The 23,389-nt window shown below is 42.3% G+C and overlaps 1 protein-coding gene across 5 annotated transcripts in view; it reads right to left on the bottom strand.

Annotated features, from left to right (window-relative positions):
- Positions 1–10,295: 10,295 nt before the first annotated feature.
- The window catches only part of FYB2 (FYN binding protein 2), a 571,085-nt gene continuing 557,991 nt past the window's right edge, over positions 10,296–23,389 (bottom strand). For 4 of the 5 annotated variants that reach the window (XR_013603713.1, XR_013603717.1, XM_078670088.1 and 1 more), the window contains one exon: positions 10,296–13,586. Coding sequence is in view for 2 of the 5 variants with exons in the window: in XM_078670088.1 (XP_078526214.1) it covers positions 13,580–13,586 (7 nt within the window). In the remaining 3 variants the exon portion in view is untranslated. The remainder of the gene's footprint in view (positions 13,587–23,389) is intronic. The other variant, XR_013603715.1, reaches the window with a different exon arrangement.

The raw sequence follows: 23,389 nt of genomic DNA, 5'->3' as shown, positions 1-23,389 counted from the left end.
ACGCTCATGACGAGCTCAGCTCGTCATGAACCGCGGGCTTTAAAAAAATTCAGCGCACCACAGTAAATCCTACCACGGCTAAGGTGTTAAAATAAAATAAAAATGGATTTCAAGTACATGTAATTTGGGTCACTAAATTGAGTGACATTCATTGAAAGCATTTTTTTTTAAACCTAAAACATTCAATGATAACCTCATGCTCTGGTGATGTTGCCACAGGTTACCCAAAAGGAATCTCTCGGTTATGTTTTCCATTTATATAGACTACAGTGCTATTACACTGAAGCAATAGTAGTTCATATTAGCCATATTCAAGTCAGGTTTTGTAAAGAGCAGATCCTGTACTGAACTACTTCAATATGCTCTGAAACTGGAAAGTTGAGAACATTGATATTTAGTGAAGTAAAGTAACAACTGTGGATCATACAATTTGGTCAAGTGGGGAAACCAGGATTTGAGAGCAGAATTTAATATTGTGCAGTTCAGAGACTCTAGGATTCTAACCTTCTCTGTTCTGTTGAACACCAAAGGTCAATGCTTTGTGTTTAGTTATTCAATTATTGTATTTTTTTTAGTCCTCATTTGCCTTGACCCTCTTATAGGAAACACCAACCACCTTGCGTGTCTTACCTGGGCGAGCTCAGAGATCTATTTTGTAACTCACACCAGGACACGAGTTAGCTTATTGGCGAAAGAAGCATCCAGAGTTGGCGGGCTAACTGGTTTACTCCACCGAGGTATCTTTCAACCTGTTGGACCACATTATTTTCCTGGGGCACCCGTAATATTGATTCATGGAGCAGAGAAGGCATAATCATAGGACCCGGGGAAAAAAAACGGAAATCCTATCTCCACTGTACCAATAAGTCCCAAAATGCAAGCTTTGTCCTGCTGCAGGATCTAGCTAAGTCCACTCTCAATGTTTCATACAGGGACGTCAGCTAACCCGAATGTGTTGGTGCGGCAGCGTCTACCCAGAACTTACAAATTTGTCTTCTTGCCAGAAGGATTGCGGAAAAGAGAAAAGATCTTGCATGGCCGGAGATATTGCCATCAATACCAAAAATGATTACTGGGAGACTGATACTCAGAGAGGTATTGAGGATAGAGTCCAGCGACGTCTTCACTTGCCCCCAAAAGAGACGAATGGGGAGGGCAATCTTTAAACATGTGCACATCAGGTGCTTCTGACAGACCACATTTATTACATGTTTTCCCTCGCTGGAATTTTGATAATTTTAAGGGAGAAAGATACGCACGATGAGCTGTGAAGAGGTGATTGCGCTTCAGCCATGCAGGTTTAACTAGTTTGTGAAGAAGAGTGGATGAGTCCATCCACACCTGCTCACGCTGAATGTCCAACTCACCTCCCCACAAATCATCGGCAAGTTTAAAATCCCCATCGACCTCCTCCAAGAGTGCCCAATACCAAAGTGAAACCTCTTTACTCCCCCCCTGGCCTTGCCACCAGCAGTTCTTCCAAGTTGCTGTCTTTCCCCAAAGGGACACCCTTTCTGAGCTGTGCCGGAGCCCAACTATTCAGCTGCATGTATTCGAACCCGGATAAGCCGGGGCCTACTCTCTCCCGTAGCTCTTCCCAAGACAGCATTGAACCCCCTATCAACAAGTCTCCCCACTTCAGAATACCAGAATCCTTGCGGGAATAGCCAAACTATCCTGTAGGCAAGATGGGGTACCTGGCGAATCCCACAGTGTGCAAAATTTGAAAAGTAGCTGAGTACCATTTTCTTTCTGATTGTTGCCCAACTTGTAGCCAAAGATTGGAGAATTTTTTATTTGACTTTTTTGAAAAAATTTTGGTCCCCAAACTTTAACAAGAAGCCATCGGCTGGTAGATCAGCACCTTTTAACATGGCCCGAAACATTTCACCTCCCGATGTAGTAGAGGTTGTTTTTAACAGCATTCTCGAATGCGAGAGCTGAAAAGCCCATGCATAGTATTGGAGGTCAGGTAATGCCGACCCTCCTTTCTCCCTCCTCCGCCTGAGCTTTTTCCACGCCAATCTGGTGGCTCTATATTTCCAAACGAAAGAATTAATCTCACGTTGGCATTTATCTGATTGTTTGGTGTCAAATGCCAAAGAAATGGAGTTAAAAAGGAATGTAAGTTTAGGCAACATGGACATCTTCACTAAATGTGTCGTCCACCCCCCCCCCCCCCCAAGATGGATAAGGGGAGGTAGGCCCAAGACTAACTGCTTCTGACATTCTTTAAACACCCGATCTAGATTGTATTCGGGGATTTTCCCTACCTCCTGTATGATTCTGATCCCCAAATAGCGCATGGAGGAAGCGATATTAAGTTGTGTATTACTAATGTTCCAGGCCATGATTTCGGTTTTGTTTGCGTTTTTTTCATAACCCGAAACCTTGCCGAACTCCTCTGCCCTCTTGATAACTGTGTGAAACGCAAGGTCGGGGTCAGCTGTCAAAATTAGAATGTCATCTGCATATAGGGCCAACCGCCTTTCCCATCCTCCAAATTTAAAGGGAGGAATATTAGGATCCACTCTCAGAACCTGAGCAAAGGGCTCGATATAGAGGTTAAAAAGGAGGGGAGAAAGTGGGCTGCCCTGCCTTGTACCCCTTGTAATCTTAAAAGCCTCCATCAATGAGCTATTAACAAGCAGTCTAGCTGTTGGGGCCTTATATAGGAGTGCTATCACTGGACAAAATCTGTCTCCTAAATTGAATTTTTTTCATAACCGCAGCCAGATAAGCCCATTACACCCTATCAAAGGCTTTGGTCGCGTCCAGGGTGAGAGCAGCCAAGGAAAGAGAAAAGGTAGAAGCAATGTCAATAGCCTCGACTAGATCGTAGGTGAGGTCTGCTAATTGACGCCCTTTTACAAAGCACTTTTGATCTTGATGAATGATGGTATCTACTACACCCCCCAACCAATTATTGTTATTCAATTAGCATTTGTATAAGGTGGTCAATAAATACACTTCTCACACCTAACATCACACTGACATCATTAACACAGCATACCCTGCCTTGCCTTACTCAGCTGGCTCACGTGTCTTTACAAATAGACTGAATTTAGAAATCAGCTCACTGTCACAAGGACTGCAATTAATTTTTTTACATGGGCATGAAAAATCCGTATTGGCCCTCCTTTATAAAGCTGGCAACCCTGGGATGCAAAGGTCATTAGCAGGTCATTTCTAACTGTGAAGTCAGCCAAGGCGTCGCTTGCACTAGTAGCCTCACCTAAATATGTTCATGGGAATCATAGGAGTAGCAAAGCAGAACATCCAGAGTTTTATGGGTTTTGTCCAAACCCATCACACTGTAAATGAAACCTTACGTCCACTACATGCTCCTATCAGGGGCCCGGATGGGAGAACAAACATGATGTAGAAACAGCTCGCTTTCCAGAGATTAAGAGTTGAAAGTTGATAGGCTAGGAAATACTATGTTGAACTATGGTGTTGAATCGGGGGTCACTATCGGTCATGGATACAGAACAGAAAGCCTTTGCCTGTTTTTGGGTATTTGAAATTTCATTCGTTTTAAAATTCCAAAGTTGAAAAAGATTTGGGATAGACTATGGCCTTGCTGTGTAGGTTTGAGTTGAGTACATGCATAGAGGACGAGTTGAGCAATTTCACTGCAAAATCTAAGTGAGATTAGTGGATGAAATATGTGCATTTTGAAGTACTCCCACAAAGGTGAACATAAACCAGGGAATGTCTTGCATCTTATTTCTCATCTCTCTAATAATGAGACACATGTATGCCCTGGAATGTATTGCATTGCTAATTTTTCTCAGATGGATGGATGGCTGCTGTCTGAGGATGTGAATGCTTTAAAACTAGATTCATCTCTCTGCAAAACCCAGGTAGAGAGGCACAATTACCTGTAAAGTAAGGTTTCCTCTAGATGGTGGAAGCTTAACACCCCCCTTGGATAGATCTGGTTGCTTATCAATCATCTATTTTCTAGAATACCTATTCTAATAGTATCCACAAATTGTGGTATATTACCTCAGAGTCACAGTCCTGATTAAAGCCCACTGACCTGTTTAAGGGCAACATGTAGGGCAGAGATTTCTCAAGCTCAACTCCGACAAGACTGTAGTACTCATCCTGGGATCTACCTCTCAGCCTGGGACGCCTCCTGTTGGCCAGTTGCTCTGGTATCTTCCCCCTCCCGATGGACCTTGCACACAACCTTGGCATCATACTCCAGCAGACTAGACTAAGGCAACATACTCATCAACTTCATCATCCAGAACCAGCTCAAGAAACTACAGAACATTCAAAACACCACAGCCAGACTGGTCCTCGACATCCCCTGCCATAGCAACATCATGTAACACCTCCGACTACTCCACTGGCTCCCAGTCAACAAGAGAGTCACTTTCAAGCTCCTCACTCATTCCTACAAAGCTCTACACGACGAAGGACAAGCATACCTGAAACATCGCTTCACATTCTACACACCCGTCAGACAACTCCAATCCTCCCAACTCACCCTCACCTCTGTCCCCAGGATCCAAAAGACTAGAACTGGAGGAAGGTCGCCCTCTGACCTAGCGATCAAGACCTGGAACATCCTGCCTCTCCACCTCAGAAAATCCATGTTGCTGACCAAATTTAGGAAAGACCTCAAGACGTTCTCTTCGAATGATCCTCCACCCAGTACGGCCAGCATAAAGTGCCTGGAGACCCTCACGGGTGAGTAGCCGCTCATTTACAAGTCCCTGATTGATTGATTGAGATGTGTTGCCCTCATAACAGGGTCTAAATTTTCCCCCACTATTTTAAATCTACACAGTGTAGTCAGGAATAAAGAAGTGTGGCTCACTGGTAAGAAGTGGCAGACCCTGAAGCAGAGATTGGCCCGGGAACAGGGTTCAATTCCCGACGCGGCAGGGTCTTGGGTCGATCTCCGCGGACTCGATAATTCTCGCCGAGGTGCCTACGCTAACCATGGGTCCCACTCTGCAACTCTGGGCAATAGCTAGCTTAATCTCCACAACGGCCCCATCAGCGCCGGGAATGCCTGGCTTCACCTTGGAGGTGCCCAGGAGGGACATCTCACAGGGAAAGCCAGGACGGTATACAGCGCCAGGACACTCCGAGATGGAGTAACAGTGCGCTTTACAAGTATACTTACTTACTTACTTACGTACTACATAGGTCTATCAGTAGGTAGTTATAATAACGTTTTTCTGTCCAATGAGCCACCACAACACAAGTACACTTGACCAAGGTAGTAGCTCACACGGGTACACACTTTGACTAATAAGAGAAGAAGCTCTATGATGAACATGCCAACCTCTGTGTGGGTGAGAGCTATCATCCTATTAAAGATTTTTCTTCATACTAAAACTAATCAGGGATAGAACAGGCAGACTTAGTTTGTTACACAATTTCATGCCAATAGTGCCTTTCATGTATGGCACTGCTAATTTAGATATTCTGAGGACACAGCAGTCAAATTAATTTGCTGGATGAAGTGATTGACTTCACATGCACCATTTAGTCATGGACACAAAGTCAAAAAGATTTTATTTGTGTTGGTACTCAACAGAGGACCACAAATATTGCATATAAATGAAGTACAAAAAAAAGACAGAAAGTTTACATCATTGATTAGTATAAAAACAATAAAGATTTAAAAAATTTGTAAAAATTGTAACAAACAAGTTCATTTGGGGGCTGTTTGCCCGCTGTTATTAGTTCTTTTCCTTTTGTAATCCTGCAAATACGATATATTGGGTCGAGATACATTGCACGAGCTACTACTACTTTAGAACTAGGGCATACAAATAATAAATGCTCAACGGTTTGATCACCCCCTTGACATAAAGAACATAATGAAGAATCTGCAGTCGACCATCTTGATTTAAACGATTGCACAGGCAAGATACCCAGTCGTAACATTGAAATCACTCTCCTTGCATTATGTGTGAGGGAAAACCCGATGTACGGCTGGATATGTTTATACTCCAGTAGATCTGTATAAGATTTGTAGGTTGATAATTTTTTACTATGTGCAAGGTCAAGGTCGAAACTCAGTTTAGGGGTTAAACATTTGAGAAAAAGTTTCAATTGCGATACAGACCAAGTGAGTAAAATATCTGTACTGATTTTAGCCATTCAAAATGCAACTGACATGTTCCCTAAAAAAGTTTGCTTAGCAGCTTCTGTATTAAAAGTTTCATTTTTCAGCAGGAATCTTAGTGTTCCCTCCTTTGCATGGAGGAGGTTGTAGGCCCACCTAATAATGTTCGCCACAGCCGTGGCATACGAACTTGTTAAAGAGAATTCTAGTCTTAAAACTTGAACTGGTATAGCAGCTGAAACCTTCATAATTCTTTTCAGGATTTTTCCTTCTTTGCGGTTCATGTAACCCCACTGTTTTAAAGGGATATATTCCGTTGCGTATGATAAGACTGCAGGAATCTTTACTTTATATATTTTTAACAGTGAGGAAAAATGCCTGCTCCCAGTAGCATTGTAGAGTCTTGATAGTGCTCCAGCATGTAAATCAGATTTCTTTATTAAATTGTCTATATGTTTTGTGTTTGTTAAGTTCTTTGAAAGAATCCTGCCAAGGTATATATGTTCATCCACTTCATCAATCTTTTCTCCACCTATCCTCCAGGTGTATTTGGCACTTGATTTCCTCCCCGAAAAAGCTACAACTTTTGTTTTTTTTATATTTGGGATTAGGAAATTTTCCTTTGAGTATTTACACAGAATGTCCAGTGATTTTTGCAGACCAAATGGAGTGAGGTCAAACATCACTATGTCATCCGCGTAAAGCAGTGAATGGATACTTTGCTTGTTAATTTTTGGAGGCAGACTCGAGCCCTGTTGTAACTGATATGGCAAGTCACTGAGGTATAGAGAAAATAACAAAGGGGCTAAGAGACATCCTTGTTTTAGACCATTAGCTGTGTTTATTATTTCCGTTAAACCTTTTTCGCCCCCCATTTGAACTTGGCACCAAGTTTTCGTGTGAAGGCTTATTAGGACCTGTAACAAATGTTCATTGATACCGAAACTCCTTAATTTGTTCCATAATGTCGGTCGGTCGACGCGATCAAATGCGGTAGAATAGTCTATAAATGCAGCATAGACAGTCTGTGTTTTCCGTGTCACGTATTTGTCAAGGATAACCTGTATAATTGCAATGTTATCCGTAACAGAATGTTTAGGTCTAAAACCAGCCTGAAACATAGGTATTAGACCCAGCGAAAATGCCCAATTTTTCCGATGGTTTAATACTTCCGCTGCGAAAAAAATTCCGGTGGCATCCATCAATGCTATTTGACGGTAATTTCCTGCTACCGTTTTGCTACCTTTTTTATGTATAGGGATGATGATGCTCCCCTGCCATGATTTTGGTACTAGCCCAGTTGTCAAAATATGGTTAAAGAGTGGTGTTAACACAAGGCTCCATTCCTTGGGGTCTACCTGCAGGGCCTTGATCGATATTTGGTCAGGACCGAAGGCACCTGTGCTTCTGGCTTTTCGAATATGAGTTTCTACCATTATTGCCGTTGTTATAGGAACTGAAGTTTTGTGTTTTTCCTTAATTTTTTCAACACTATTTTCATGTAATTTAACCATATTTGATTTATAGAGATCCGTCAGATAAGTTCCCCAGTCGTTAGGCGGAACCGGTATTGCTAATAATTTCTTTTTAGTTCCAGTTAATTTAGCTATTAAGGACCAATATTTTCTCTGGTTGTGTTCTTTTGCAGCTATTTGTAAATCTACCCAATTTCGATCTTGGAAAGTTTTTTTCTTACTTGCTTTCTCTCTTCTCAGCTGATTTTTTAGTTTGTTTATTTCTTTCTTTCTTGAAGGAGAAGAATTTAAGTATTGAGCACGTATCAGTTTGTTAAGTTTTTTCTTTGTTAATGTATTCCGGGTTTTGTTTATGTTTTTCTTCATTTTATTACCTGTGTTATCTTGAGATATCATTTTTGATAATGCCGTTTTAAATTCCTTGAGCATGCGCTCAAAATTTAATATAGGGTCATCTGAGTAAATTTTCTTTAGTAAATGTGTATGTTTAATCAAAACTGTTATTTTGTCAACGAGAGGTGAATTCCAAAAGATACGTCTCTGTTCGCTATTTACCAAGGTTGCATTTCTATAGAGGATCAACTGACCTTCTGCTGCTGTTTGGACTGTCCAACTAGTAACTAGTTGCATCACGGCATGATCGCTGTCGGTTGTAAAATTGGAGTGCAAATACGTGACTGTTTCAAATAGATCCATACCACAAATGATGTAATCTATAATTGAGGGGGTCCCATTTCCCTGTCTAGTATATGATGCCGGGATATCCCCTTCGACGTTCCCATTCAGGATTACCCCATTTATGTTGGGTAGCGCTGATGATATCATTTTCCCTCTTTTGTTTGAGTGAATAGTTCCGGGGAATTGAGGAGTTGAAAAATCCAATATTTCCTCATCATGGACACTAACTCATAGCTATCAGTGACGAATCAAACAGCCCACAAATGAAACCAATGACGTTTAAATGCAGCTCCCTGAACATCTCGGGACCTACTTGGATTTATCCATTTTAGGTTTACTTTGTGCATAGTTACTAATTTGCATGCTTGTTTTCACATAGAGTGGGTATCAAGTTCAAACTTCAATAAAATACATTTCAGACATTGTACATTAAAACTTATAGCTTATATATTATCTCAAGATCATATTTATCAATATTTTAATTTGTGAACGAATAAGTGCAACTCCTTTTAAATTAGTAATTCAAATGGTTTGTCTTAAATAAAAAAAACACTGAAGGCATTGAAGAAACTCGCTGCAGTTGTTTATTTAGTAACTAATTGGTTTGATACTTTTGATGTTGTAGCTTCAGCTATCATTGACTAATAGTAGTGGTGGCATAAAAAAGAAGGCTCATTCACAAGGTTTATGAAGATAAAATTAGATCAGAAACTCAAAAACATGTACACTCACAATTACTTGTGTGGCTGGCCATACTGGTATTAACTATTTTAGCTTGAACCATCATTCTAATGCATCTGCCCCGGAATTAACTCCCATATTGCGATACTGAACATATTATAATCAAACATAATATTTTGTATGCAACTCATGACAATTAAGATCAGTGTGCACTTTTCTGCCTTGCTCACTCTGTACCACGATACCCTACATCTGATTAAGAACTTCTCTTCAAGAAACACCTATTGCACAAATAAGGAGTTCAGGGTACCAGTTTGTATGCATATTTTCCACAGTTTTCCTGAATGTGATTACTTGAGTATATATTTTATGTAATTGTGATGACAGAACAAAATAACGTAATTCAAAACTTCAGTGCTTATGGAGGAAGAACGGTAACATTTCTGATATAGTGAATTGAGTTGGTCGTGACCGGAACAATCTTGACGCTAACAAGTTACAACTAAGACTATAATAGTGTTTGAAACCTCAACTTAATATTCTTCTGTGATAACACAGTTTTACACCCACGTACCTCATCAGCAAGCCATAATGCAAATAGAGGTCTACAAATTATTAATGTAACCATTAAGGATTATAAATATTTATGTTAATGTCAGTGAGTGCAGTAAAATTGAAGACACATTTTAAGTACAACTTTATCAAACACTGATGTGGTGTAATTATAGAAATATGGCTCAACACAAGAATGCACATATTTAATAAGTTATTTCATTGAACTCCAGTGAGGTACAGGTACAAAAGTAGACTTGATTATGGGATAGACTAGGTAGAATTAAAGCTATCTAGTGGGCAATAAAAGAGAAGATTACATGACTGTAACAAGTCCAATGCATGTCCAACTGGCATTTCTTTTTCAAGCAGACAATTAAAAGGGGCTCATTATAAGCATCTACAAAGGAAACTGCAAGATGTACATGATATGTTAGCAAAAAGTTTAACATAGAAAGGCATTAAGCGGCACCTCCGGTCAAATTTGAGATGATGTATCAGAAATGTATTTGTACTAATGCAAAAGCAATTATTACATATATCCACTCATTAATGCACAACTAAAGTACATGTATGAGCTCAAGATAGGTGTGTTTCTTAACATTTTTATTTTAGGTGCATTTTGCCACCATCACATACGGCTTAGGATGAATTAAAAATTGGTAGTAAACATCCAAGATATATGAAGACAACATGTACCACTTAATGCTTTTGGTTAGTATATGCAGCTACTTCAACTGTATGGACATATACTGCAATAATCTGTTTAAATATTCCCTCTTTAAATAATGACCACAATCTTAGACAGAATGCACAGTAAAGAAGAGCCTGTCAAATTTATTGTAACATCAAACGCTGGTTTTCAACTGTAGACTATCAAAATTAATGAAACGTCCTTTCCGAAATGACAGTAAATAATTCAACAAGGAAAGCCATTATCATGTAATTAAAATTAGAAGTATACAAACAAGACAATCAGTAAATTTCAAAAGTTTGTTTTTAGACAACCATGCAAGTTTTATTAACATTTATGTACTATACAATGAAAAAGTACATTTCTTAAAATCTTTGTACACAAAAAAACCTATTTGACAAAATATTTTAGTGTTTTAACATTACAACTGAGTGGATTAAACATGGGCCATCTAAACACAAATTTACAGACCTAGATGATTCAATAACATTACAAATATAAAGTGCTTATGCTGAACACATCTTTACTCGTTGCACCAAATCATAGGCATTCAAACATTGTACAAAGCTCTGTTGATGCACCACAAAATAATTAAAATAGCAGGTTGTGGCACATACATGTATGCATTCCAAACATTTTGCAAAGCATTCATTGTTATACTATAATTAGCATGAATATTGGTGGGCTTTTCACAAGAATTTAGGCAAATTATGTTAATTGGCTTCACCTGTATTTAGAACCTTCAGAAACAGCTTGAAATATTTAAAATCATTTCAAGATTTTTTTTTTTTTTTAAAGTAATTGAATTAACTTGATGATAAGAACATGGTTTATCTAGCCTTGGTATTTATATTGTTCTAGAATATGTCTATGTAATAATGGAGACAAGTAATGCCATATATTCTCTAAATCCCTATCAAATAGTGATTTAAACAATTGATCTTCCATATAGAAATAGGATTAAATTACAAGCTAACCCGGATTTCCACATTTTAGCAAGGACAGTTTGATCTTGCACCAACGGGTAATTTTTGGCATAGATTTTCATCAACCTTAACAAATCATCTTTTACTTTTCATAACCTTAAATAGCCATTTTTTCCAACCACTAAAAGAACACCAACATCCTTATATACATAACAAGTGATGTCAATTTCAAGCCAATTAATAATGCAGGCAAATACTAATTTCTTTTGTTTGCTCCAGACATCTACGCTTCTGTACTTTTAGTTTTTTTTCCACTAGATTCCACTAGATTCTAATTTTTTAAAGCACAAGTTTGAGCCTCACTAGTTCCAGGTTGAAGTGTGGCTCAAATACCTACAGACAGGAAAGTTGATTTGCATAGCTATGTTAGTACCCGAACTGGCTGAACGGAACATGGCCGATCAAATCTTTACACAAAATTTATAAAATGTCATCTACTTTAAAGTGTCCTAAAGTGTACATTTGTACCCTGCCAGTTACATTACTGAAATAGAGACAAATTAACAAAGCCTTTTAGAAGTGCAAATTAAACTGTCTGCCATCATCGAAATCTTTGCCCTAAGAGTGTAGAACTTAAAATTTCCTATGAAATGATCTCTAGCAACACTACAAAAAAAAATATATAACATTGGGCGCGGACAACAGACCGGATTTAAAAATGCCAGTGCCTTTGTCATTTGTAGATGAAGAAATTGAGTTTTTATTAGCCCTCTAATGCTATTACTTCAAATAGTTCAGATACACACAAAACTCTTCCTTACTAGGTTCCGACTTCTGACAATGCTCTTTTCATCCATTAATCACAGAGTTTCTTGGTTAGAAAGTGTGCTCTGCAGTAATGTTTTTCCGGAATCTCTTTATTCGGTAAGCATGGAAGAAAGAGGAGCCCATCTGATTTCTGAGCATGTTGGTTGAGAGGTTATATTAAACTTTGGCATAATTTGCAAGTATGTGCACGTTTTAGATCCTGCACACATTGTGCGAGATTAAACATCTATCCAACCTGCTCTTCACTCACCTGTGAACCTAACTTTTCATAGACTGTTTACATGACTCCAGCCCATTGTTTCAGCATAAGCAAAGCCACACAAACCTGCAGGGGTTTGATATTCCTTTGGCTTGGAGATGGCCAAATAGTCTAGCACCTAATAGACATCCCAAGATTAGCTGGGTTCTCTTTAACATTTTAAAATGAATTTACATTACATTACTCACACTTGGGAATATTTGTGCAACATTAGGTCTGACAATGATAGAATGTCACCATATCAGTTCTTACAGGCAATCTGTTTATTGCGGGTTTCATGACAGATTTAACAGGACAAGTAGCCTGCAAAGAGCTTACTAAAATAGCTCTTTTCTCAGCAGTAGCGCTCCAGGGCATCCGAGGCGTTTACCTTCCTGGTTCTGTACGAGAGCAGACGAAGCAAGCATGTTAAGTATAAACAAACTCGCCAACAGGAACAAAGCGTGGTGTCAGGTGACGTTTTAACAATGGACAAAGCGCTGGGAGGGATTCAAACTCGAGCCATGAGGCCCTGAGAAAAGCGCTGCTCTTCTTGACATTAGAAAAGCAAGTAATCCTTTGACACTTAAAAAGAAAAGCAAGTAACATTCATTTGGTCTACCGTAATAATTACCGTTTCAAAGATATGACACTTTTTCGGTAAGTATAGGGTACACGTCATAAATCAAACTGCCCAATGTATAGAACCTTATTTTGACATTAGATAATTACTTTTAGGATTTATTTTTTAGCTGTTACATTTGTAAGTGCCATGCATAATTGACCACCTGTGCTCAATTATTAATAGATAGGCTATCTGAGCCCTTCAGTTAAATAGATTTGCATAGTGTTTAAAACAAAATAGTCTATATAGACCTACTCGGCTGCACTCGGTTATGCAGACCTTGGGGAAATGTGTGTATGGACTTCATTTCATTTTGGTGGGAGGGGGGGGAAGAGTGGGTTTGGGTTTTTTTAGGCTCGCTAAAGATGGGTTCCACCAGGCAATAGATTGGGGCAATAGCGATGTTTTCAGAGAGATGAGCAGACACGGAGGTTTGCACAGGGCAGATCATAAAACAGATACAATGACGTCAATATCCAGATGATGATAAAATAATAAATAGACATGCGGCAGCCTGTAGACCTCACAGGAAAAACATGATAAATATACATTAAGTGTCATGGAGTGTGTTAAAGTAGCTTGGATATTGCTCCTTTTTGTACAAAAAAACCCACTGTTATTAAGGAATCAAGACATGTAAAGATACTGCTATCTTTTCTTTTAATGCTAGACCCCATTGTCACGTTTCCATTCACATCCATCGTTGTTTAACAACATTTAAGAGCATAAACCTCCTTTTTCAGTCTCACTGTCGTAGTCTTGTACGATGTCTTCATAAACAGATTTTAACTTCTGCCAAAAAAAGAGCAAAAGTGTAAGTTTGCCACATACTTTGTTTATACATTCTCCAGCACAATATTCAAGAGCTAGGTACTTGTCTAATGCTATACCCATGGACTAAATGTCATCCTGCAATACCATATGTAATTCTTTTTCATACAGTACACCCCCCCACAACTCTGTTTTTCAGTAACACATTCAGACCAACCCATAGCAAACACAAGTAGCATAATAGTGATCAGCCAACTAAAAACTACCTCAAACTTACTCGTCTCACCGCCCAACAGTAATGCAGCCACACATGTCAAATGCAGACATTAAAATATTAGTGAACCCTGACAAATATCCTAGTATGCCTTTCTAGAAAGCTATCACTGAAAGCACTGAAACGCCTACTATGGCTCAACAAAAATCAACACAAAAGTATTGCTAGTTCACATCAATATCCAAACCGATTAGCTCTGCATCCCACCATTCATTATTATAATTGCAGATCGGTCATTGCATTAAACTTCATTTAGAGAAAATATGGCAGCCCACGAAATGTGTACCCTCTTAGACTTGATAAAACATTGAAACCATTAAGTCTATTTTAAAACTTAACCTGCAAAATATTGTGTGGAAACGTTGAGCCTTTGAAAACCACCTAGTGTCTTTTTGCATCATCTGCTGTCTTTATCAAACTCAATCAGGTCGGAAGAGAGACGGCCGTACTTAACCAGCAGGACTTGGACTTCTGCCTAGCTGGAGAAGGAAAAACACCCCTAATCTCTCACCCTCCTTCCCCAATAAGACTTGAGACCCTAGATAGAATTCCTTTCAATTTCGAGCACACTCCTCCGCCATCATGAAGTCATTGTAATGTATTAGGAGTCAAGGAGCCCATGCTTCATTGTTTTTAAGCTTTTCAGGGACGGCTGGTGAATTTTGAAAGTGGTGCGGGTGTAAAAGTTCAGGATGAGTGCCGTGTGGCAGGCAAGCATAGCAAGTGAGCCTAACTGTCGTAAGTGGGGTTCAGGGGGATTCTCCCTCTGGGAAAATTTTGAAAACACAGTTGGCTCTAATGGTTCATTTTCATGCAAATTTGAGTAACCCAGTAATTGACATACTTTTTAAACCAGACAGAACATTTGGCTTTGTCAATGGTGGCTGTTAGTGGTGTAAGACCTGGCCCTTTTGACGTGTTTATCCCCAAACTTTTTGTCTTCTATTTTTCTGATCATGTTTTTTTGGCTATAGGAATCTAGGCACTTTACCACTGCTGATCAGTACTAAAGTTCATCTGCTGTGGAAAATGACTAAAATTAGGTATATATAAGCGGCGTTCATTTATGTTCACCCCAGCCACTGTTGAAAGTAAAGTGAAAATCGTGAAACAGTGGCCATGCCATCTTGTCCCTTTTAGGCCCCATCATGCACGTAAGTGACAGCCATTTTTTTGTGTTGTGGCCTCTCTGCCCATTGCCAATAGCCTGCGCGTCTCTCCCCCTCACTCCCCAGCCTCGCAAGCATTCCCCCGCGCCCCGACAGCCCCCGGTCTCTCCTGCTTGGGCCATAAACGCACCTCTAACGTGACCCTGTCTCCGAGCCACATCCCGTGCTGAACCCCCTCGCTCTTTCATCTCATTCAAAGAACAGGCCCTTTTGATAACCTCTTCCTCCCTGCCCGATTGTCCGGCCTGATCCCAGGCCATCACCTAGCCCAACAGATGCAGTTTATTGCCCCCTACAGTAGGACCTCGCCTCACATCAAAGGAGCGGGGATTAATCAATGCTTTCGCACCCCGAAGATCCGACTGATCACACACGTCCCCGTTCCCAGCGGAATGTCCAGCTGCGCGATAACCACCACATGCTGAGATCGGGGTGGGAACTCTACTGTAGATGTGTGTGGGAACGGGCCTGGACCGGGGATTCCGAGGATGTCTTTTCTGTCCTTCAAAGAAACATTACGGATGCAGTGTATGTAATAAAGCCATAAACCTGTGTATAAGAGGCCAGGCCTCAGAGATGCGGTTAGAGCACCTCGAGAAGATACCCTGTTGTCTGATTTGACGTGTTCTGCTCCGTCGGAATAAACTCCTGTTTCCTCCCTTCCTCTCTCCAGCGCCTGCCTCTTTGTTTGGTAATAACGGATGGTATGAGAGGCGGCTAACGCCGGACAAACACTGAAGGTTCTTGGTCGACATCGGCCCTACCTTTTCACAATTGGCGTCCCAAACGTGGGCCCATCAGCGACACGTGGATCCAGTGGGAGAGGTCCCAACGACAGAGTGAACGACTGCAACGATCTGGAAGTGCACCTGCCCGATAGACCCTCGTCTGGCAGCCGATCATCCGAACTTCACTGGTTCCGAGCAGACCTCTCTCGAGTGATCTACGGTCCTGACTGGGAACCATCAGGAGTGCCACAGCAATTACGGAGAATAGAGGACGATCAGGTGCTGGAAGCGGAAGACGAGAAACTGTCCATGCGGTCCGGGTAAGGTCGTGTAACACGACAAATTGCGAATTGATTGTTTGAAAATACTAGTATTACTCATTTGATTGTTTGAGAGATTCTCTGTCTGCAAACAGGGAAGAATAGGAGTATTCTCTCTTTGCAGATAGTGAAGGGTAGGTAACGCAGGCCTTTGCCCCCATTGTAATCCGTCGTGCCTGCTTCCCTCTCCATTTGATTGATTGTTATCCAAGCATTTACTGTTTTGGAATTGGTTCTCTTTGGATCATTCTCTATTTGCAAACAAGCACAGAGTCGCAATACTCTGTTTAGTCTTTGCAGATAGTGAAGGATAGGTAACGCAGGCTTTTGCCCCTGTTGTAATCCGTCGTGCCTATTTTTATCCCTCATTTGATTGATTGTTTGTCCGAACATTGACTGTTTGGAATTAGTTCTCTCTTTGGGTATTCCCTATTTGCGAATACTGTAGAATAGAAATATTCTGCCTAGTCTCCGCAAAGTAGTGAAGGATAGGTAGTGCAGACTTTTGTCTCCATTGTAACCCGTCATGCCTATCTTCTCCCCATTGTTCAGTAGTTGGTTCAGCCCGGACCGTTATTAGAGGTAGATCATCCGGCTCCACCGGAGGACACCCCTAATAAAAAGGACATATATATAAAAATACGGATTAGCCGCTGTATCGTGCTAGCAAACTATAACATAAAAATCGTTAGGAAAAACAAAAGGAATCGAGCAAAATCAGTAGGCCACTGATGGGATCTTTTGACCCCGCTAAAATAGAAACATTAGGAACAACCCCTCATGAGAAATATGAAACTAGTGAGAAGAACCGAGCGCCGACGCCATGATGGCCGCAAGACAGCTCGGCTCCGCCGCCCACCCCGCTCAAATAACGACAAACCCTATAAATATATACAACACTCCAGCAAAGTAATATGTTAAAACGTTTTATTATACAAATATTTACATGGCAGCCGGCTGCAACATCAATCCCAATGCACTCGCCGTCTGCTTGACGCTGTTCCTGTCCCTCCTTCCTTAAAGTAGCAATGTTGGGCTACTTTGGGCTACTTTTTAGTTGGCTTTGGGCTATAGAAAGTCTACAAAAGCCATCAGCCGGCGAGGTAGCGTCAGTGGCGGCCTGGGGTGGAGGACCGTTGTGCGAATAGGCCGGAGGCAACACCACGCGCCGAGGCCCGTCCCCAGATCGTCCAGAGATGGTGTCCAGCAAGTTGTGTGCGGGGGATGCCCTGCTGATGGCTCCCCCCTTTGTTGCCTGGTTCAGCCATTTTGTATATCTACGCCAGGAGATGGCGTGGGGCGCCCGCGGAGAGGCGGCGCGGACGGCCCCCTCTCCCCCGCCCCCCCCCCCCCAGGTGGAGGTTCCTCTCCCGCACTAAGACTGCCATTAGCGTTCCACTCAACGAGCCTCCGCGGTTGACTGGCCGGGGGACCCGCTCCGGTGGCTGTGGTGAAGGACAGCTGAGGGGGGGGGGGCTCTCAAGATGGCGGCCGGCACCCCGGATTTGGGCCTGGTCCACTAGGATGGCTCTGGGCTACCATAGAACTCGGATGCTTGCCTGCTCGGGCATGAGCCCCACTCTTGAAGACGTCCTCTCAGTTTTAAAGATTCTACGAGAGTCGTTGGCCCTCGACTCCCGCGGGCTTCCGGTGGGGGCAACCGCCACTGTTGCTCGACTATCCCCCGTGGATATGCCGCTGCCCCGGGCAACCGCCGCCTTATCCACATCTGGTGCCGTAGGAGAGACTGATTCAACGCATCTGTGGAGGGATACGCCTGCTGTCCCCCTCTCCGGAGTGGCCACAACATTGTCACAAGATGGTGATGCTCTCATGCTGACACCAGCTTTTGTCCGAATTACTAAGAGAGACTGTAGACTGCCAACCCGATCAGTTCCGGTGGGACCTCAGCGTGACCCGGTAGGGAAGATTTTGCCTTCCTCGCCTTTAAGTCGCGGTTCATGCCGCCTGTCCCTTTTGCTGGCGTTAACGGAATTTTTTGAACTGCCGAAAGGGATTCTGGTCCGGCCGCTAGTTATTGGAGGCATTTGAACTATACTCTGGACCCGCCTGGCCTCGACCAAAATGGCGCCAGTATGGGCGGGACTTGCAACTCCTTATGACGATTCTAGTTACTTAGCCTTGATGTTATGGGGGATGTATGCGGTCTTTGTGCACATGGCGGGCGGGGAAGTGTACTGACTGGGCCTGCGGACAACCCTATTGATGTCGTTTTTTTTTTACTATTGATTATTGTATTATTAAAAGCTCCGAAGTAATGTTACTCATGATACTCGCCCATGGTGTGCGTATGGACGATTTTAATGTAACTGATCCTGTTATACTTTCAATTATAAAATCAACCTTCACTGATCCTGCAATCGTTTGTCACGTTTAGTTTTTTTCAATTAAATGGCTTGCTCGTTACGTACTCCTATACTACAGTGTAATCTCTCCTTACCTCATGCGTTTCCCGTCTGCCCCGTGGCCGGCCTGTATGGTTGGAGGCCCGTATTTGAATGCTGACATTTTTACAATCAAGGTTTTAAAAGAAAAATATATATGGAACTAGCATTATAACAGTCATTTAGATTGATAGGGTTGTTTTTTTAAATACCATGCTCTGCGAACAGGAACGACCCTATACCACCGTAAACCTTTTCTTTTCCTCGAATGAAAACATGAATCCGTCACCCCCCCACCTTATACTGAATACCCCTGGCCTTTGACCCTCTCCTACACGCGGTCTGTGCTACTGCCCTCGGGCGATCTATGTAGCGAACAGACTACCATTGGTTATCTTTGCCGCACTACCAGTTCCTCTGGGCTTCAATGCCGAGACATAAGGGACTGCATCCCAGAGAGATAAGTCAAGTACGTGGTAGGTAAAAACATTTTCGTGTTTATGCGCGCTGATGTGCTTTGAACGCTGCCCCCCCCTCTTTTTCTTTTTTTGCAGGTTACATCGGAATTTCAGCTGAAGTATGGAGAAGACCTAAAACCGCATCGTGTTCCACGCGAGGAAAATAGGCTAGCTCTGTGAGACGGTACATTATATGTAGGAGCTATCTCTGGGAGCGTGAAAAATTGTATGGTATGAATGTGCGCATGGGCCCCGATTTGTACGGTATGAATGCGTATGTGTGGCGCACATCTGGATCAATAAAAGAATGCTTTTTGTATGATTGAGGCGTTGATCGAACGGTTAATGGGATAGGAAAATTAAGCCCGAACATGGTACCTGCATGTGAAAGACAAATAAAAATATAGCACTTACCTTACTTAGGAACGACTCTCTCTGGAGCTAGCGAATGGGAGAGTGGCCTACACCAGAAACTCAAAGGCTTATTTCAGTACGACGAACCCAACCCCAACCGATATCCCAAATGTACACCCAAAATAATACGCACCAGTGAGTCAATTTATGTGCTGACTAAATAAGAAAAGTTAAGAGTACCCCGGGTTGGGGTTCATCCAAAATCCCCTTCAGCCCAGATATTAGGGATATTGTTATTTTTTTAGATTTACCCCTTCTTCTTCCACCCTCATAGAAAAGTCAGAATTGTACCACCGCACGTCCGACTGACACCCCTCCTTTACCTCAGCTTGGATCATCATTTGCTAGATGTTGGAAGACCCCACCGTGAGTATAAGCGCGACTGGACTAGTGTCCGACCAATTAAAAATGAGTAAGTATTTTTGAAGCGAGGTTACCAACAAAAATTGTCTACTATTAGGAAGGAAGGAGAACAAAGAGCTCGACCCCCAGAATGAATTAAAGGGAATACTGAGAATATGCAACATGCATGACAAAGTCCTTTTGCCCAAAATAGCTCTGTGTTCTGTCTTAGGTTTCCCTACTTGATGTATGTACTGTCGCACCCTATCTGGTATTTGTGTGTACGTAAACTATGAACTTATGTTTTCCCTCAGCTTGTGTTTTATATGTGAAACCGACCTGTACTGTTCTATATGTGTGTGCACTGAATAACCTATTATTGTACACGTTTCTCTCTCTCTCTCTTTTTATGTTGTACGTGTACTAATAGCCTATTTGGTGCACACAACGCTCTCTCCCTCTGAGGGCTCCCTTGCTCCCTTTTGAATAAATGACGACACTGTACCTCGCCGGCACAGGTATAATTGGCTTTAGACACGACAGTGTTTGAACAAATTGACAGAAACAAAACGATCGTATTTTGCCATATTACTACCTCTCCTTTCTGTAAAATTATGGAACTTAATTGGCTGAGCAAGAAAGGACAGGTAAGACGACTAATGTCCCCTAATCTGACCCTTAAAAGGGAACTATATGTCAGTGGCTTTTGTTTTAGTGCTTTAGTAACACCACCCTCATCATTTGGATTACCACCGCCCATTGCACAAAAGTAGAATGTCCGAAACGTCCCCGTTTTTCCAGAATGGTCCCAGTTTTGTAACCAGCCGTCCCAGAAAATCTTAAAGACTGTAGCTGATGACCTTGTTTTTAAAGATAAATCGTCCAAAAACTGATAAAAGTTAGCCGTTGCTGTCAGAAAAGAAAAAAAAAAACCAATGCTCAACGTATGTCCTTCCCTGGAAAAGGTAGCTGTAAGCCATGATAATAAGCACTTCACACTTTTTATGAATTAGCAGACCTTGAAGAAAAATATAGCTCAACAGGATTTGGTTTAGAAAAACACAAGTCTCTACTGGAGGAGCCGGTTTGAATTCAATGAACCATGTAATTGTTGGATATCAGACTTCTTGCCACGCTCGCGAATATAACAGGAATAAACACCAGACAGACATGATGTTTGAAAATAGAAAGATACTTGCAGACCTGCACCACAGCAATGATGCATGAGTTAACAGCATACACCGATGTAAGGATTACTAAGCATCCACCCTATCGTGACCAATAAACGTTTCCCCAACTATTTGGGGTTGGGAGAGAAATTAAAGTGTGTAAACATCTTCCCCTGCCAGTTCTCTAAGACTTGTTTTTTTGTACTCATTTAAAGATAACGTGCGGTCGTCGGAGGAGAGGGGCCGGACGTGACGCACAGCCTGGCTGCAGACCGGGGAATATCTACGACCTCGACCAAGGTGGAGCCACAGAGCAAAGAGTTGCGGGACAAGGCACCATTCTCAACGTGGAAAGTGAAGGAAAGAAGGGCTGTCCAGAAGCCCCTACATGTTGATGAGCTCGTGCCGAAAGTCCCAGCCCATTGTGCCCGATTGATGGGCCCACTTGCTTGAAATTTCTGCCCTCCTTGGTCCGTTTCAGACCTGATCCCACTCCACCCTCTTTTCCCTCGGCCTCCCAAAGCACGCCCCCATCACCCCTTTTTCCATATGGAGTTTTTGAACTTGACTTAAAGAAAAAAAACACAGCACAAAAGATAGAATAGGGTTTGTCCCGAAAGAAGAACGGAATACGGGTACCCCGACTAAAGTACCTATGGTAGATTAGTTAGGTAACAGGACAAACAGGACTGTGGTCCGAGAGCAAAGAGTGGCCACACCCTGCAACGCGAAATCTGAATCCGAGCTGGACGCATAGCTCCACCGCCGGTGCTCAACAGTGCCAACGAAAGAAGAAAAACAATGAGAGCCTACCAGTGATGGCTCGCTGTAATAAGACACTGGAAAGACTAACCCTTTTTTTGAACATTGCCCCCCCCTTGACTGTCCCTTGTATTAAATTGAATTCCTCTCCCAACCGCTTTATATTGATTACCACCCAATTGAGCTTTCGAAACCTTACATCGGTCACTTTCAACTGTACATGGATAACTAAGAAGACGTTAACTCAGTATCTTGATGATTGTAGAACACCAGTTATGCACATGAACATGCTGTCTAGTTTTGACCCCCATGGAGTCCAGACCTCAAGTGATAATAGCCCTTATCCTGCCAGAATTTTTTTTTGTATGACATCATGTTTGTATTCGGACGAATCTCCTACATCGTCTAAAGTAATGTCCCCGCCTCCAAGGTCTAACGTATGACGCAGCTAATGTAATTTTGTATGCACTGTCTCCCCGCCCATCACATTGACTACATATGGTTATGTAAGATTCTGTCTGCATTGATAGCAGAATTATTTCCATCTGCCTGTAATGCATATGGGCTACCAAAGCGAATTGTATAACTAATGTCAGCTTGTACATCCTCACCTATGACATGAACAGGAATGAACTAACTTATGATAAAAACTGGGGACTGTGGAAAATGACTAAAATTAGGTATATATAAGCGGCGTTCATTTATGTTCACCCCAGCCACTGTTGAAAGTAAAGTGAAAATCATGAAACAGTGGCCACGCCATCTTGTCCCTTTTATTTACAACAAGGGGTGGTGATGGACAGAGTCTCTGAATTAAGCAGAGTACTCTCACCCAGTCAAGAGATCAGGGCTAGATCCAACACCGTTTTTTTCTTGTCCCTTTTAGGCCCCATCATGCACGTAAGTGACAGCCATTTTTTTGTGTCGTGGCCTCTCTGCCCATTGCCAATAGCCTGCGCGTCTCTCCCCCTCACTCCCCGGCCTCGCAAGCATTCCCCCGCGCCCCGACAGCCCCCGGTCTCTCCTGCTTGGGCCATAAACGCACCTCTAACGCGACCCTGTCTCCGAGCCACATCCCGTGCTGAACCCCCTCGCTCTTTCATCTCATTCAAAGAACAGGCCCTTTTGATAACCTCTTCCTCCCTGCCCGATTGTCCGGCCTGATCCCAGGCCATCACCTAGCCCAACAGATGCAGTTTATTGCCCCCTACAGTAGGACCTCGCCTCACATCAAAGGAGCGGGGATTAATCAATGCTTTCGCACCCCGAAGATCCGACTGATCACACACGTCCCCGTTCCCAGCGGAATGTCCAGCTGCGCGATAACCACCACATGCTGAGATCGGGGTGGGAACTCTACTGTAGATGTGTGTGGGAACGGGCCTGGACCGGGGATTCCGAGGATGTCTTTTCTGTCCTTCAAAGAAACATCACGGATGCAGTGTATGTAATAAAGCCATAAACCTGTGTATAAGAGGCCAGGCCTCAGAGATGCGGTTAGAGCACCTCGAGAAGATACCCTGTTGTCTGATTTGACGTGTTCTGCTCCGTCGGAATAAACTCCTGTTTCCTGCCTTCCTGTCTCCAGCGCCTGCCTCTTTGTTTGGTAATATCGGATGGTATGAGAGGCGGCTAACGCCGGGCAAACACTGAAGGTTCTTGGTCGACATCGGCCCTACCTTTTCACACTGCTCTCTGTATAAATTTTGACAATGATTAGTTATGCATGATTGGCATATTTGATTTACTGGTAAGTCCCTAATAAAGTACACTGAGTGTGCCA

Source organism: Lissotriton helveticus, chromosome 1_2 (genome assembly GCF_964261635.1).
Source record: "Lissotriton helveticus chromosome 1_2, aLisHel1.1, whole genome shotgun sequence".
NCBI lineage: Eukaryota > Metazoa > Chordata > Amphibia > Caudata > Salamandridae > Lissotriton > Lissotriton helveticus.
The sequence above is the reverse complement of the archived record's forward strand: the minus strand, read 5'-3'. Positions and strand labels throughout refer to the sequence as shown.